Source organism: Equus caballus, chromosome 5 (genome assembly GCF_041296265.1).
Source record: "Equus caballus isolate H_3958 breed thoroughbred chromosome 5, TB-T2T, whole genome shotgun sequence".
Classification (NCBI taxonomy): Eukaryota; Metazoa; Chordata; class Mammalia; order Perissodactyla; family Equidae; genus Equus; species Equus caballus.
Window position 1 is genome coordinate 44,883,247 of NC_091688.1, and position 13,032 is coordinate 44,896,278.

At 46.7% G+C, this 13,032-nt stretch overlaps 2 protein-coding genes across 2 annotated transcripts; one reads left to right on the forward strand and one right to left on the reverse strand.

Moving 5' to 3' along the window:
* Positions 1-316: 316 nt before the first annotated feature.
* On the forward strand, positions 317-7,507 carry LYSMD1 (LysM domain containing 1). Its single transcript, XM_005610150.4, has 3 exons — positions 317-863; positions 5,508-5,872; positions 6,261-7,507. Exons 1-3 carry the CDS (start codon positions 684-686, stop codon positions 6,397-6,399), a joined length of 684 nt encoding a protein of 227 aa, XP_005610207.1. The 5' UTR covers positions 317-683; the 3' UTR covers positions 6,400-7,507.
* Positions 7,506-10,361, reverse strand: TNFAIP8L2 (TNF alpha induced protein 8 like 2). The gene is made up of 2 exons (XM_001491678.5): positions 10,255-10,361; positions 7,506-8,584 (listed from the first exon to the last, which is right to left on the reverse strand). Exon 2 carries the CDS (start codon positions 8,577-8,579, stop codon positions 8,025-8,027), a length of 555 nt encoding a protein of 184 aa, XP_001491728.1. The 5' UTR covers positions 8,580-8,584; positions 10,255-10,361; the 3' UTR covers positions 7,506-8,024.
* Between the last annotated feature and the right edge of the window lie 2,671 nt (positions 10,362-13,032).

The following is a 13,032-nucleotide window of genomic DNA, read 5'->3' on the forward strand; positions in this document are numbered from 1 at the left end:
GGCATCTCCTAGGCTACCCAGCACACGCGGAGCCTGTTGGGAAATGAAGTCTTTTTTTTCCAAAGATCTTTTCTCCCGGCCGGACCCAGGCCTTTGCATCTTGGCAGATTCGAGGCGTTTGGAGGGATGAGAACGTAGATGTGGAGCCCAAATTTGCGGGTGTGATTGATTTGATGCGCAGCGGGCCTCTGAGGCTCTTTGAGTGGAAAGTGTACTACAAATTCGCTCAGTCAGAACGTGCTTCGGCGCTTCGTCCGCGGCGACGGCCCACCCGGAGTGGGCCTGATTTGTTCCTGACTCTAGAGAACCAACCCCGGGAAGGGGCGGAGCGGGGGCGGGCGGTGCTCGGAGGCAGGGCTGCCCGACGTGGGGGCAAACTGAGCCGTGCTGAGGCGAGTGTCTAGAGTTCAAAAGTCAGAAGTCAATGTAGCGAGTTGTGGAGAGGCGAAAGTTGGAGGGGTAGTAAGGAGAAACTCAGGGATTGAATACTCAGGGTACAGATTTGTGGGAAGGGGCTTGGAGGGAGGAGGCGCGTAGTGGCGAGGGAGGCGGGGACACTTACGAGAGAAGACAGAAGGGGAAAGGAATCCCCTGGATATCCGTTCAGACTCCGGGCCCGTCACTGTCGGTCACTTAGCCGAGCCTCCCGCAGTTGCAGCCTCAGCTGTCCGCAGGGTGAGGAGATGGCCTCTCCCTCTAGACAGGCCCCCCTCGGGGGGTCAGGACTGCTTCAAGGGAGCAGGGCTCGTTCTTATGGAAGCCTGGTGCAGTCTGCCTGCTCCCCAGTGAGGGAAAGACGCCTGGAGCATCAGTTGGCGCCCGGAGACACCCTGGCTGGACTAGCGCTCAAATACGGGGTGACGGTGAGTCTTCCAGGATTGGAATGTGGACAACCAGTTAGAAGAGATTTATTCCTCAGGAGAATGTAGTGGCCCTTCTAGGCAACTTCCCCTGAAATCTTCCTAATTGTATTGTGTTGTCTGATCCACCTTTATCTTTTTGGTTGTTTGCCCATCTCAGCATTTCACTGTCTGGTTGGGACCAATCCGGTCCCACCATCCCATTGAAGAGGAGAAGCTCCTATTTACTATGCCAGCCCCTCTGCTAGGGGCTCTGCATACATCAGTCCACTTGATCCTCACATCCCCAGCAAGCATACAATTATTGTCCCCTTTTTACAGATGAAGAAACTGAGACTTAGATTGGTTAACCAATTTGACCAAGGTCGAATACTGAGTGTTAGAGTGGGAATTCAAACAGATCTGACTCCAAAGCCCGGACAATTAACCTCGTAGAAACTTTTTAATTGAAAGTGATTAAACATTTACAGCAAATAATGGAGGGTTGGGTTTTAGTTCTAAGTTCTGCCTTCTTTTTTCCAGTAAGGTGGCCTCCTTGATGTCAAACAGGTGCTCTCTGCACCAAGCATTTCAGGTCATGCATAGGGTATATTTGATAGATGTAAAAATATATTGCATTAAAGTTGATGAGCGGTTTTTTCCCCCATATCCTGTTGAATTTAGCCAACACTTTTATGCTTGGTCTGTTTAAAGCACCGTAGTAACTGTCTTGGGAGATAGAAACATAAATAGAATGTATAGTTGCTGCCTCATGTAAGTTACAGTCTAGTGAGAAATAGAGAGGGACACAAATAAGGATTGAAGGTGACAATGTGGTGAGTTTGTAGAGGTATTAACAAAGGGTGGGAAATCAGAAAAGAAGATTAATTTTTACTTGGCAGGGGGCCAAGGTGGACATCAGTGCAAATCTGAAGGGAGCCATCACGATGAGCCTTGAAAGACTTAGAAGTTCCTTCCTCTATGCTCCTCCCTACAAACCTATGTGATCCAGTTGTTTACACCTTTTACATCTGTGTCTTTTCAATAGCCTATACTCTCCTTAAGGGACCAAGCGATTTCCTTTTAATTTTATATCTCTAGAGTCTGGCGTAGTCCCCAGCACATAGAAGCTTGATTGGTGTCTTTTTGAATCAGTGAAGGTATGGCTAAGATTTCCACACATGGAGATTGGGAGTGTGGGAAAGTGAACGTTTGAAGTAGAGGGCATGGCCTAAACAAAGGAGGTGGATATGAAAGTACTGAGCGGCCCCTCCATCCCAGCAGAGGCTCAGAAGCCATGCGAAGAAAGGCACTGTGCGACTAGTGCATCAACAGTTGTGAGGTTTCCTTACAGCACTGTGCCCTCTGACTACAGAAGAGCTCTAGTCTAGTGAAGACTTCCGGGTTCTGACCTCAGTCGGCTGCTTACTAGCTGAGTGACTGCCTAAGTCACTTCGCCTGTCTGCGCCTCAGTTTCCTTAGCATTTGTAAAGTGAGGAAGGTGTATTAAATAATGAAAATTGTCTAAGTTATTATGTATCTATCTTTTAAGGAACACTTAGAATGTGCCGTGCTCTATATATTATCTCATATTATCTTCATAAGACTTTATGAAGTAGGTATAACTATTCCCATTTAAAGATAAGGAAACTGAGGCTTAGGGAGACAACTTGTCATAGACTACACAATTAGTCTAATTAGTAGAGCTAGGATTCAGACCAGGTTGTCTCATTCTAAAATCTTCACTTTGACCTACTCTGGTAAACTGACTAGATTCTAATGGCCTTTCTAGCTCTTAAAGACGGTGGCTTGATGGCCTAGGACGCCTCTGGGCTTTGGCCTTGGTTACATCCTTTTTAAAAGTGGAATGATGTCCCCTTATGTGGTACTTCTAGGAAATAATAAAAGCAATAGAAAATGCACAGATTAATTCATAGCACCTTGGAGCTTGAAGGGACTAGGCTATTATCTAGGCAAAATAAAATTAATAGCATCAAAGCATTTGGCAAAGTAAAAGTACAAAACTGCAAGACAATTTTAACTTTTTTTATTGTTCGGATTAATCTGGTTTTATTTTTAAACACATTGTAGCATGAGATTTTATTAGTCAGGTTTATTATAATAGTCTTGCCTCAGGGTGGAAACAGCTTTGATATTTGACAGATATAAGAAATATGACAAACTGGTGTCAGTATGGGATGAATTTTGAGTAAAACTGGCTGCCTGACCTCCGATAATGAAATACTGATATACTATATCTATGGTTTCTATATTTTATTATCTAGTTCTTTATTCATAAAGCATTAATGAGCCTCTGCTGTGTGCCAAGTTTGTACGATGCTGAGGAGCACCTTAGGGATACAAAGCCAGCAAGTCACCATCCCTGCCCTTAAAGGACTCACAGCGTTTGGGCAAGACAAATATGCACAGAGGTGAATAACAATATCATAGGGTAGGTATGATTACAGCAATATTTACAGTATGCACTGGGAGCCCTGAAGAAGGTAACACAAAGGGAGTCATAGTTGATGAGTAGAAGCTTTCCAGGCTGAGAAGGGGATAGTGGAGATGCATTTCAGGCAGATAAAGACACAGAAGTGTGAAGATCATGTAATGTTTGAAGAAAAATGAAAAGTGCAGGATGGCAAAATGTATAGATGGCAGAAGGAGAGAAGGCTGGCCATCCCCTAGGGGCTGGGTTGAGGATGCCCTTGAATGCCAGTGTGGATTTTATCTCCGAGCCAGTGGGGAGCCATAGGATGTTTATAAGCAAGGTAGTGAGTTGAGCAGACTAATGTTTTCAGAAAGATAGATGTCAACAGGGTGGAAGATGAATAGAAATGAAAAGAGGAAGACCAGTTAAAAAACTTGAGGGCCAGCCCAGTGGCACAGCAGTTAAGTTCTCACGTTCCGCTTCGGCAGCCCGGGGTTTGTTGGTTTGGGTCCCGGGTGCGGACATGACACCACTTGGCAAGCCATGCTGTGGCAGGCATCCCACATATAAAGTAGAGGAAGATGGGCATGGATGTTAGCTCAGGGCCAGTCTTCCTCCGCAAAAAGAGGAGGATTGGCGGCAGATGTTAGCTCAGGGCTAATCTTCCTCAAAAAAAAAAAAAAAAAACTTGAGATACCCAGATGAGAAATATTAAGAATCTGTTCTAAGGTGATGGCAGTAATGTGAAGATGAGCCCAGATGTGAGAGAGAGATTTTTTTTTTAGATTTTATTTTATTTTTTCCTTTTTCTCCCAAAGCCCCCTGGTACATAGTTGTGTATTTTTAGTTGTGGGTTCTTCTAGTTGTGGCATGTGGGATGCCACCTCAGCATGGCTTGAGTTGTGGTGCCATGTCTACACCTAGGATTCGAACTGGTGAAACCCTGGGCCACTGAGGCAGAGCGCGAGAACTTAACCACTCAGCCACGGGGCCAGCCTCAGAGAGATTTTTGCAGCCATTTTTATTGACCACTGGGATGGGTGGTGAAATAAAAGTATGAGTTAAGGATGACATTGCTAGTTCTACTGTAGGAGGCAGGTAGATAGATGGTGATGCCAGTCACTGTGTTCACTGATGAATAAGTAGGTACTAAATAAATATTTGATCAATGAAATTAGAGTGTGAAAAAAGCATTTCCAGAAGGAGTAAAAAGGTGCAGAATTCTAGTTCTAGCTCTGTCATTAACTTGCTAGATAATCTTAGGCAAGTAATTTAACCTCTCTGAGCCTCAGTTCCTTCATCTTTAATAGAAGTTCTCAAAGTGAGGTCCATGGACCTTTAGGGGTCCCTGAGACGCTTCAGGGATCCACAAGGTCAAAGCTATTTTCATGGTAATAATAATATAAGACTTTATTTGCCTTTTTCATTCTCATTCTCATTAGTGTACTCTGTTTTCCAGAGGCTACGTGACGTGTGATACTGCAACAGATTGAATGTAGGGGCAGATATGAGCATCCTGTTGTCTTTTAAGTCCAACATTAAAGTGATTTGCAAGAATATAAAACAGTGCCTCTCTTCTTAATAAATTTTGTTGTTGTTTTTGAAAAAATAGTTTTATGTTAACATTTAGTGGGTTTGTTATTTTTAAATAAATTTTTTAAGTTTTTTCAATTTTAATTTATGATACCCTAAATATTGATAGCTGTAATCCACATAAATAAAAACTTTTTTCCTCAATAATTTTTTAAAATACAAAGGGGCTCTCAGGCAAAAAGTATGAAACTGCTGATCAATAAAATAGGAATAATACCAGCCCTTTGTATTTAGCTTGGTTGTTATAGGGTCAGATAAGACTGTACAATCACTGTAAAAGGCATGAGATGGGGGCTGGCCTAGTGGTGCAGTGGTTAAGCTTGCACATTCCACTTCTGTGGCCCAGGGTTCAACGCTGGTTCGAATCCCGGGTGCGGACCTGTGCACCACTTGGCAAGCCATGCTATGGCAGGCGTCCCAAATAACATAGAGGAAGATGGGCACAGACCTTAGCTCATGGCCAGTCTTCCTCAGCAAAAAGAAGAGGATTGGCGGCAGATGTTAGCTCAGGGCTAATCTTCCTCAAAAAAAGATAAATAAATAAATAAATAAATAAATAAAAGGTGTGAGATGTGAGATGCTATACAAATAGAAGATTGATCATTATTACTGTCATTAATTGTGGTGACCTTTTTTTAAAGATGGAACAGATTAAGCGTGCAAACCGCCTTTATACTAATGACTCCATCTTCCTGAAGAAAACCCTCTACATCCCCATCCTGACAGAGCCCCGAGACCTGTTCAATGGTGTGGATTCTGAGGAAGAGAAAGATGGAGAGGAACAGGTACAGCCAAGTCAGGATGAAGTTTGGCCACAGTCCGCTGAGAGGAAGAAACAGGAGACAGGTTCAGGACGTGCCAATGGGGAAGTCCTTCCCGCATCTGGCCAGGACCCCCCAACTCCCATCCATGACCTCTCTGCCTCTGATTTCCTTAAGAAGCTTGATTCACAGATCAGCCTGTCAAAGAAGGCTGCCGCCCAGAAGCTGAAAAAAGCAGAAAGTGGGTGAGTCTTGAATGGTTCCTTTTAAGCCCTTCTATAGACTTCTCCATTCTTCCAGCCTTGCCTGACCAGACACACAAGTAAGTAAGCATGGTGTGAGGAGAAGCAAGTGAAGCCTTTCCCCCAGATGGCCCCAAGACAATGAGCAGAGCCAATGGCTGCTGGAATGAGAAGAGGGACTGAAAACACTGGAGTAAAGCAGTTCACTGTTCTTACTGCTCTGATGATCCATGAAGGCGCATTCATCCAGAGGGCATTGAGACTCCCTCTTAGAGCAGCCGGCTCATGTACATTAGGAGAGGCAGACAGCCTCTCATGTACCTCTTCACTTGGCCCAGTCTCAGGTTCTTCCCTTGATCTCTCACTCTGTCCCCTCTTTCCTCACCTGCAGGGTACCTGGGGAGGATTCAAGTCTTCACCTGAGCTCTCCTCGGATGCAACAACGAGCAGTCCTAGGTCCTGTGCCGCTGACCCAGACCTCTCGGACCCAGACACTTCGGGACCAGGAGGATGAAATCTTCAAACTCTAATGTCCCCGGAACTGATTGAGAGAAGTGAGATGTTGAAGGAGCAACTTGAGTGGGAGAGGAGCCTGAGGTGAGGCTCAAGAACACGGCTTCCCAGCCCACCTCCCTCCCTCCTGCCATCTTCCCAGCCTCCTTGTCCATCAAGAGTTCCTTGGCCCGGGGCAGTTTTATCGGCAAGAGTAGGGGATGGGGAATGGACCCCTTCTCAGTTCTTGGGCTGAATCTAGAGTTGTCCTCTAGACTCAGGAGGCTCTTCTTACATCCCTGCTGCCTTTCCCGTCCCTTTCCCCATTCCTTGGCCTTAGAGCAGGGAGGCAGGGACTCCTCCAGCCCTCAACTTCCTCCCCATCTTTAACTATGTTACCTAATTTATTTGGTGCTATATTGAAGTAATATTTATTTGCTGTATCTTATTCTTTCCCACTCTTAGCTGAAAAATGGGATTTCTATACTCCTGGGGTGAGGGGAACCCAGGAACAGTGAGCCAGTGACCGCTGGCTCCCACCTTCACCACCTTCTTAGCCACGCATGTTATTGAGGACAGGGCAGTCTGTGATCTAGCCCTGCTGCAGAGAATGGTGCACTGGGCCAGGCCTTTTCTCTAATCTCACAGTAAAGAATTTGGGCTCATTCTGGACTAACCAGTTCACTACAACTTTTTCACAACTCTTGCTTTGAGAAAAACAGCACTGTAGGGATCGGAGCACTCCATGCCACCATTTCACCCTTCTAACCTGCTCCTCTCTTCAGCCTATGGTGAGGCTAAGGAATGGAAGAAGAATTGCCTTGGAGTTCAAAGAGGAGGACAGCTGTGGGAGTCTTTTTGTTGTGGGAGTCTCTTTGTTATACCCCTCCCCACCAGAGCCTATCAACCTATGCATTGCTCCTCACTGCGTATTTATTTGCAATTTGTAGCACTGATCTGCGGTACAGTTCTAAGTTTCTTACAGAGGAGAAGTAGGCAAGGGAACCCCAATAATACTGAAAATATGCCTCTGTCTCCTGTATGGAAATGGTGAGAGGTGAGATAAGTGGTGTTTATATACCTCTTTCCTCTGTGATGATCATAAGATGTAAGAAGCTGGAGAGATTAAACATTGAGCCCTGTGCATGTTTTAGTAGTTTTATTTCTCCTGTGAGACTCTCCCATGCTCTTGCCCCTTCTTCCTGCACTCTGGAACAGAGCCTCTGGTATCTACCCAGGCTCTGTCTAGAGCTGGAGGTCTAGGATGTCTCTAAGGGTCCCCTTCCTCGTCTGTCTTTAGTGTCCCCGGAGGGGTTAAATGGGCTCTGCGCTCTTCCTCTGGTTCACAGGGGAGGGGGGCTTCCCTGTTTCAGCCATCCCGTATGGGGGAAATAGAGATCCAAGTTTCACTTCATCTTTTTCAGGCAGCTTTGCTTCCTGTCCTGGGGCTGCAGTGGGAGAGAGGCCTCAATCCTCAGCATTGCTTCTTCTCCACCAGCAGTTTGGGGGCGGGGTGGTCTCAGAGTCAAAAGCACTCTTGGGGAAGACTGAAGCCTGAGGATTGGAAAGCGTTAGTGCAGATGAGGAGGGTTAGACAGCCCATTATCTGTTGTTTTCTCAGTCAGCCATTTTGCCAAAGTGGGATGTGCTGGGTTCAGGCCTCTCAGAGCTTCCCCTCATCCAGCAGCTTCCTGAGCCCATCGCAGATCTTGCCAAGGTGCTGAGTGAAGTCAGGGCCATAGAGGGCCGTGAGCAGGCCCGGGTCAGAGAAGTGGTCGAACACGTGGCGGATGCGGCCGTGTGACTTGGGCGTGAGGTGGTGCTCCACCAGCTCCAGCAGCGTATCCCGGCACTCAGTCAGCAGGCCGGCCAGCACAGCGGCCTCGAAGGTGAAGTCCACCTCGCCAAAGCTGAGCGCTGTCATGGCACTCTGCCGCAACTTTTGGCGAAAGCGGGCAGCCAGGGCCAGCTCACTGGGGCCAAAGCAGCCACTGCGGTGCAGCACGGCCACCTTGACGGCCACCTTGATCAGGTCCTTGATGACCCGCTGGGCCTGGGGCCGGCTGTGCGTGTACTCTTTGGACACACGGTAGAGCTCATCTAGCACTTCGCTGCTTGTGTCATCAATGAAGAGGTGAACCACAGACCGACCTGCCATCTTACTCAGTAGCTTCTTCTCAGCTTGCAGCGCCAGACTCTTTGAGCTGAAGGACTCCATGGTTCCTGGGGGAGGGTGTGGGGGCGTATATGGTCAGTCACTAGAAGAAAGACCACAGGCTTCCTTGGAAAGGAAGAAATGGCTTTTCCCCTTTCTGTCTTCTTTGGTTTCTATCTCATCATCATCTTTGTTTGTCATCTTTTTTCCCCCTGCCCCCCTCAATCCTCTATGCCTTGTTCCCATTTTTCTCCTTTAGTACTGTAGGAAATCTTGATTTCCAAAACAGCCCAGGGGAGCACTAATAGCTTTGGCTGGAGGCCCGAGGGCACACAGGAGGCTAGCCCACCACAGGTCTTAAGAGGAAGTAGCTATTGCTGCTACAGTGGAGAAGATAAGGCTCACCTGGCAGATAATTCCCACAGCCGCTATTTTTGGACACTATGTACCATACACCTACAATATAGTATTATAAGTATACTATAGGTATTACCATCCTTGTTTTACAGCTGAGCAAACTGAGGCTTACATTAAATAATTCACTCAAGGTCAAACACAACTGTTTTTCTGACTCCAAAAGCCCAAGTCAGCTAGTATGCTGTACTGCCTTTAAAGAAGTGAGAAATATAGGAGTCCCAGGAGTCCTGATAAAAATAATTAACATTTACTGAGAACCTACTACTGCCAAGTGCTTTATGTGAATTATCTCAGTCTTCCCAACCCTTTCTAAGGTAGATAAACCCATTTAGCAATGAGAAAACCAAAGCTAAGAGAAATTAAGCCACTTGGCTGAATTCACTAGCAAATTATAAAAATGGTCTTTGAATCAAATAATCCAAAGAAACCTCCTTCCCTGGGATGCTCTCAATGAGGCTGAGGTGCACGGAGGAAGCACGAGAAACAAGCGCCTCAAGAGGGGCAGGTACTACTGGAGGTCTCGGGTCTTCTGCTGGGGCTGAACTGGACCTTCCTGGGGGCATATCAGCTGCACATGTCCAGGGCTCTCTCCCCGTGGTCCTCGCCTGTGATTCTTCTGGTTGTTTTGCTTCTTACTTCCCCCTCCCCTGCTCTGCAGGATGTGGCCGTGACCGCAGTGAGGAGCAGCCTCGCCCTCTCCCCCAAACCGAAATGGGAGTCTGAAGAGCCAGGGGAGATGGGTAACTTGGGGGTTTCTTCCCGGGCTGAATGAGTCCAGTGGGAACCTGGAGCCTTGCTTTGCTCCCGGCTTTGCCTGGGGCTTTCTGAACCATGCGCCACAGCCGGAAGAGGAGATTGCTCCATGTGAGCCTTCCTTCCTTCTTGGCCTTCCTGTTACCCAGCTCTCCATTGCCCCTGTTGCCACCTCACCGTTAGCCCACTGTCCTCTCCCACTCTACCTGTTTCAGTCTCCTTTTTTCTCTTATCTGGGTCCTGCCTTATGATCTTCTGGCCATGCTCTCCCTCTGGCTGTTATGTCTACCTCCATGTCTCCTCAGATTTCCTTGTAATCTCTCAGTATTCTGTCACACACCTGCATCCACCCGCATGCCTCAGCCCTGCCCTCAGCCATCCCAAACCATGTCTTTCTTTCTGAGGCTGCCTTGCCCCAGAGACAACTGAGCTGGCCCTCTCCACTGAGGACCCAAGAATTCTATCAAATGAGAGTTTCACAATAAGGAAAGCTCAGGCTGACGGAGCGGGGACTCTTCTGCCACCATCACCCCTAAAGCCTCCCCTTCTGTCCTTGCTGGTCCCTCACCTGCCACGCTGGATGCCAGTCTTGCCTTGGATGTTCCGGGAGAGCTGACAGAATGGGGAAGCTCCTAAGTGAGAGGCCCTTTGGCTTGGCCCCACCCCCCAAGCCCCGCCTATCTACTCTCTGCTCAACCTCCGGTTCATCACACTGTCACCAAGAAGGCCTATGGCTCAAGAGCCTCCTAGAAATAAGACAAAGTTCAAAGGAATAGAACTCTGTAGGAAATAGTGTTGATGCTTTGAGATGAGGAGGAGGGATTGTTCATCCTCTCAAATTTCTTTGCTGCCCAATTCCTTGAGATCTTGTCTCCTTATAGTTCTGCTGTACTGGGGAGGATGTAAAGTACAAATTGCTGGGGTAGGGGTCAGTGAGGAAAGTTCTGAAGATTAGGCAGGGGACCCCAGAGGCAAGCCAGCGACCACAAGGTCTGAGTGTGTTCCTGGAGTCTCCAGGGAAGGGTGGGGCTGGTGTAGGGCAACGTTACCATGAGCATATCTTCCACGGTTCCTGGCTGGGTAAGGGTGGCACACGCTGTCCCCACCCTGAACACTGGAGAGCAGGTGCTGGGGCCAAGGCTGCCAAACCAGATGTGACCAGCAGGTGTCAGCACAGCGTCGAACCACTAGAGGAAACAAGCCTACTTACTGTGCTTCCTAGCTGCTAAAGGGGTATAAAAACGAAGGGAAGTCAGTTCTTGAAGGAAGAAAAAATGTTTACCATCAAGAATCTTACACCCTGGTCAGGGAGATAAACTTAAGCATACATAACTATAATACAAGTCAAATGATGTCATTGGCTTTAACAGAAGTTTAAAGAATTTTGAGAGTACAGAGAAGTTTGGATTATTTCTGATATAAGGGCTGAAGAGGTAGCCTTAGAAGGATGGATTCAACTACAGACGGTCCTCAACTTCTGGTGGTTCAACTTACAATTTTTCGACTTTACCATGGTGCAAAAGCAATATGCATTCAGTGGAAACCATACTTCTAGTTTTGAATTTTGGTCTTTTCCCAGGCTACCGATGTGCAGTACAATACTCTCCCGTGACGCTGGGCAGCAGCAGCTCCCAGTCAGCCCCACAATCGAGGATAAACACAGATCCACTTATACAGCCATTCTATACCCATACACTATTCTGTTTTTCACTTTCATTACAGTATTCAATAAATTACATGAAATATTCAACACTTTATTATAAAAAAGGCTTTGTGTTAGATGGTTTTGCCCAACTCTAGGCTAATAATGTAAGTGTTCTGAGCATGTTTAAGATAGTCTAGGCTAAGGGGCCAGCCCCATGGCTGAGTTAAGTTCACATACTCCGCTTCTGTGGTCCAGGGTTTCGCCGGTTTGGATCCTGGGCACAGACATGGTACCGCTCATCAAGCTGTGCTGAGGTGTGATCCCACCTAGCACAACCAGAAGGACCTACAGCTAGAATATACAATTATGTACTGGGGGACTTTGAGGAGAAGAAGAAGAAAAACAACAAAAAAAGAAGATTGGCAATAGTTGTTAGCTCATGTGCCAATCTTAAAAAAAAAAAAAAAAGATAGGCTAGGCTAAGCTATGTTGTTGGGTAGATTAGCTGTCTTAAATACATTTTGACTTATGATGGGTTTATTAGGACATACTCCATCGGAAGTCAAGGAAGATCTGTATTTAATAGGCAGAGATGGGGAAGAAATTCTTCCCAGATGATAGGGATAAGCATAAGCCATACACGAATAAAGATAATACAGGGCATACTCGGGAAGTGGTGATTTATCCTGTATGTCTGGAACATAGGTTGTTTGAGAAATAAGTGAAGAAGGAAAAAGACTAGATCATGGCAGACTTTAAAGGAGTGGCTCAAGAGTTCAGACTTTTCCTGTAGGCACTGGGGAGACATTAAAGGTTTTTGTTCAGAGGAGTGAAATCATTAGCTCAGAGGGAATGGGTTAGAGGCTTCAATAGATTTTTAGCTGAGGAAGGGGCATGCTTAAAAGAAAATGATCAGGGGCTGGCCACCGGCCACGTGGGTAAGTTTGCACACTCCGCTTGGGCAGCCCAGGGTTTCATGGGTTCGGATCCTGGGTGCGGACATGGCACCGCTTGTCAGGCCATGCTGAGGCGGCTTCCCACATAGCACAACCAGAAGGACCTACAACTAGAATGTACAACTATGGACTGGGGGGGGGAGGGCTTTGGGGAGAAAAAGAAGAGGGAGAAAAAAGGAAATGATCAATGATACAGCTTGCTTAAGCACAGGATGAGAACTGATGAGAGACCTTGGGATTTGGTGATTTTACAAGAAAGAAGTTCTAGCAGAAGAGGAAGGATTGGAAAGTTGGCTGGTTGTGAAAAGTTGAGAGGTAAATTGAAGTTCAGAAGTCGAGGCAATCAGCATACCACTGACCACAAAAGCATTGGTCCTCCTCCTTGAAGATGGTGGTTGGGTCTTGGTTCCTTTCTTTTTTTTATTTTTTAAAGATTGGCACCTGGGCTAACAACTGTTGCCAATCTTTTTTTTTTTTTCTGCTTTATTTCCCCAACCCGCCCCCCCCCCCCCCATACACAGTTGTATATCTTAGTTGCAGGTCCTTCTAGTTGTGGGACTTGGCTCCTTTCTTACTCCCACCTCTCTCAGCCCAGGATCCAGAACCGAGAGTCCTTGATACAACTAGAATTGGGAATTGTTAATAACTCCTTTAAGGATTGTGTTGATAAAGAGATGAAGAGAAATGGAAAGGTAGCTTAAGATGATGGGGAGCAGGATTGAGAGAGGGACTATTCTTAGCTTGG

Coding starts and splice junctions, on each gene's coding strand:
- TNFAIP8L2 (XM_001491678.5), bottom strand. CDS start 8,579: ATGGAGTCCTTCAGCTCAAAGAGTCTGGCGCTGCAAGCTGAGAAGAAG.
- LYSMD1 (XM_005610150.4), top strand. CDS start 684: ATGGCCTCTCCCTCTAGACAGGCCCCCCTCGGGGGGTCAGGACTGCTT. Junction 864..5,507: donor CGCTCAAATACGGGGTGACG/GTGAGTCTTCCA, acceptor CTTTTTTTAAAG/ATGGAACAGATTAAGCGTGC. Junction 5,873..6,260: donor CTGAAAAAAGCAGAAAGTGG/GTGAGTCTTGAA, acceptor CCTCACCTGCAG/GGTACCTGGGGAGGATTCAA.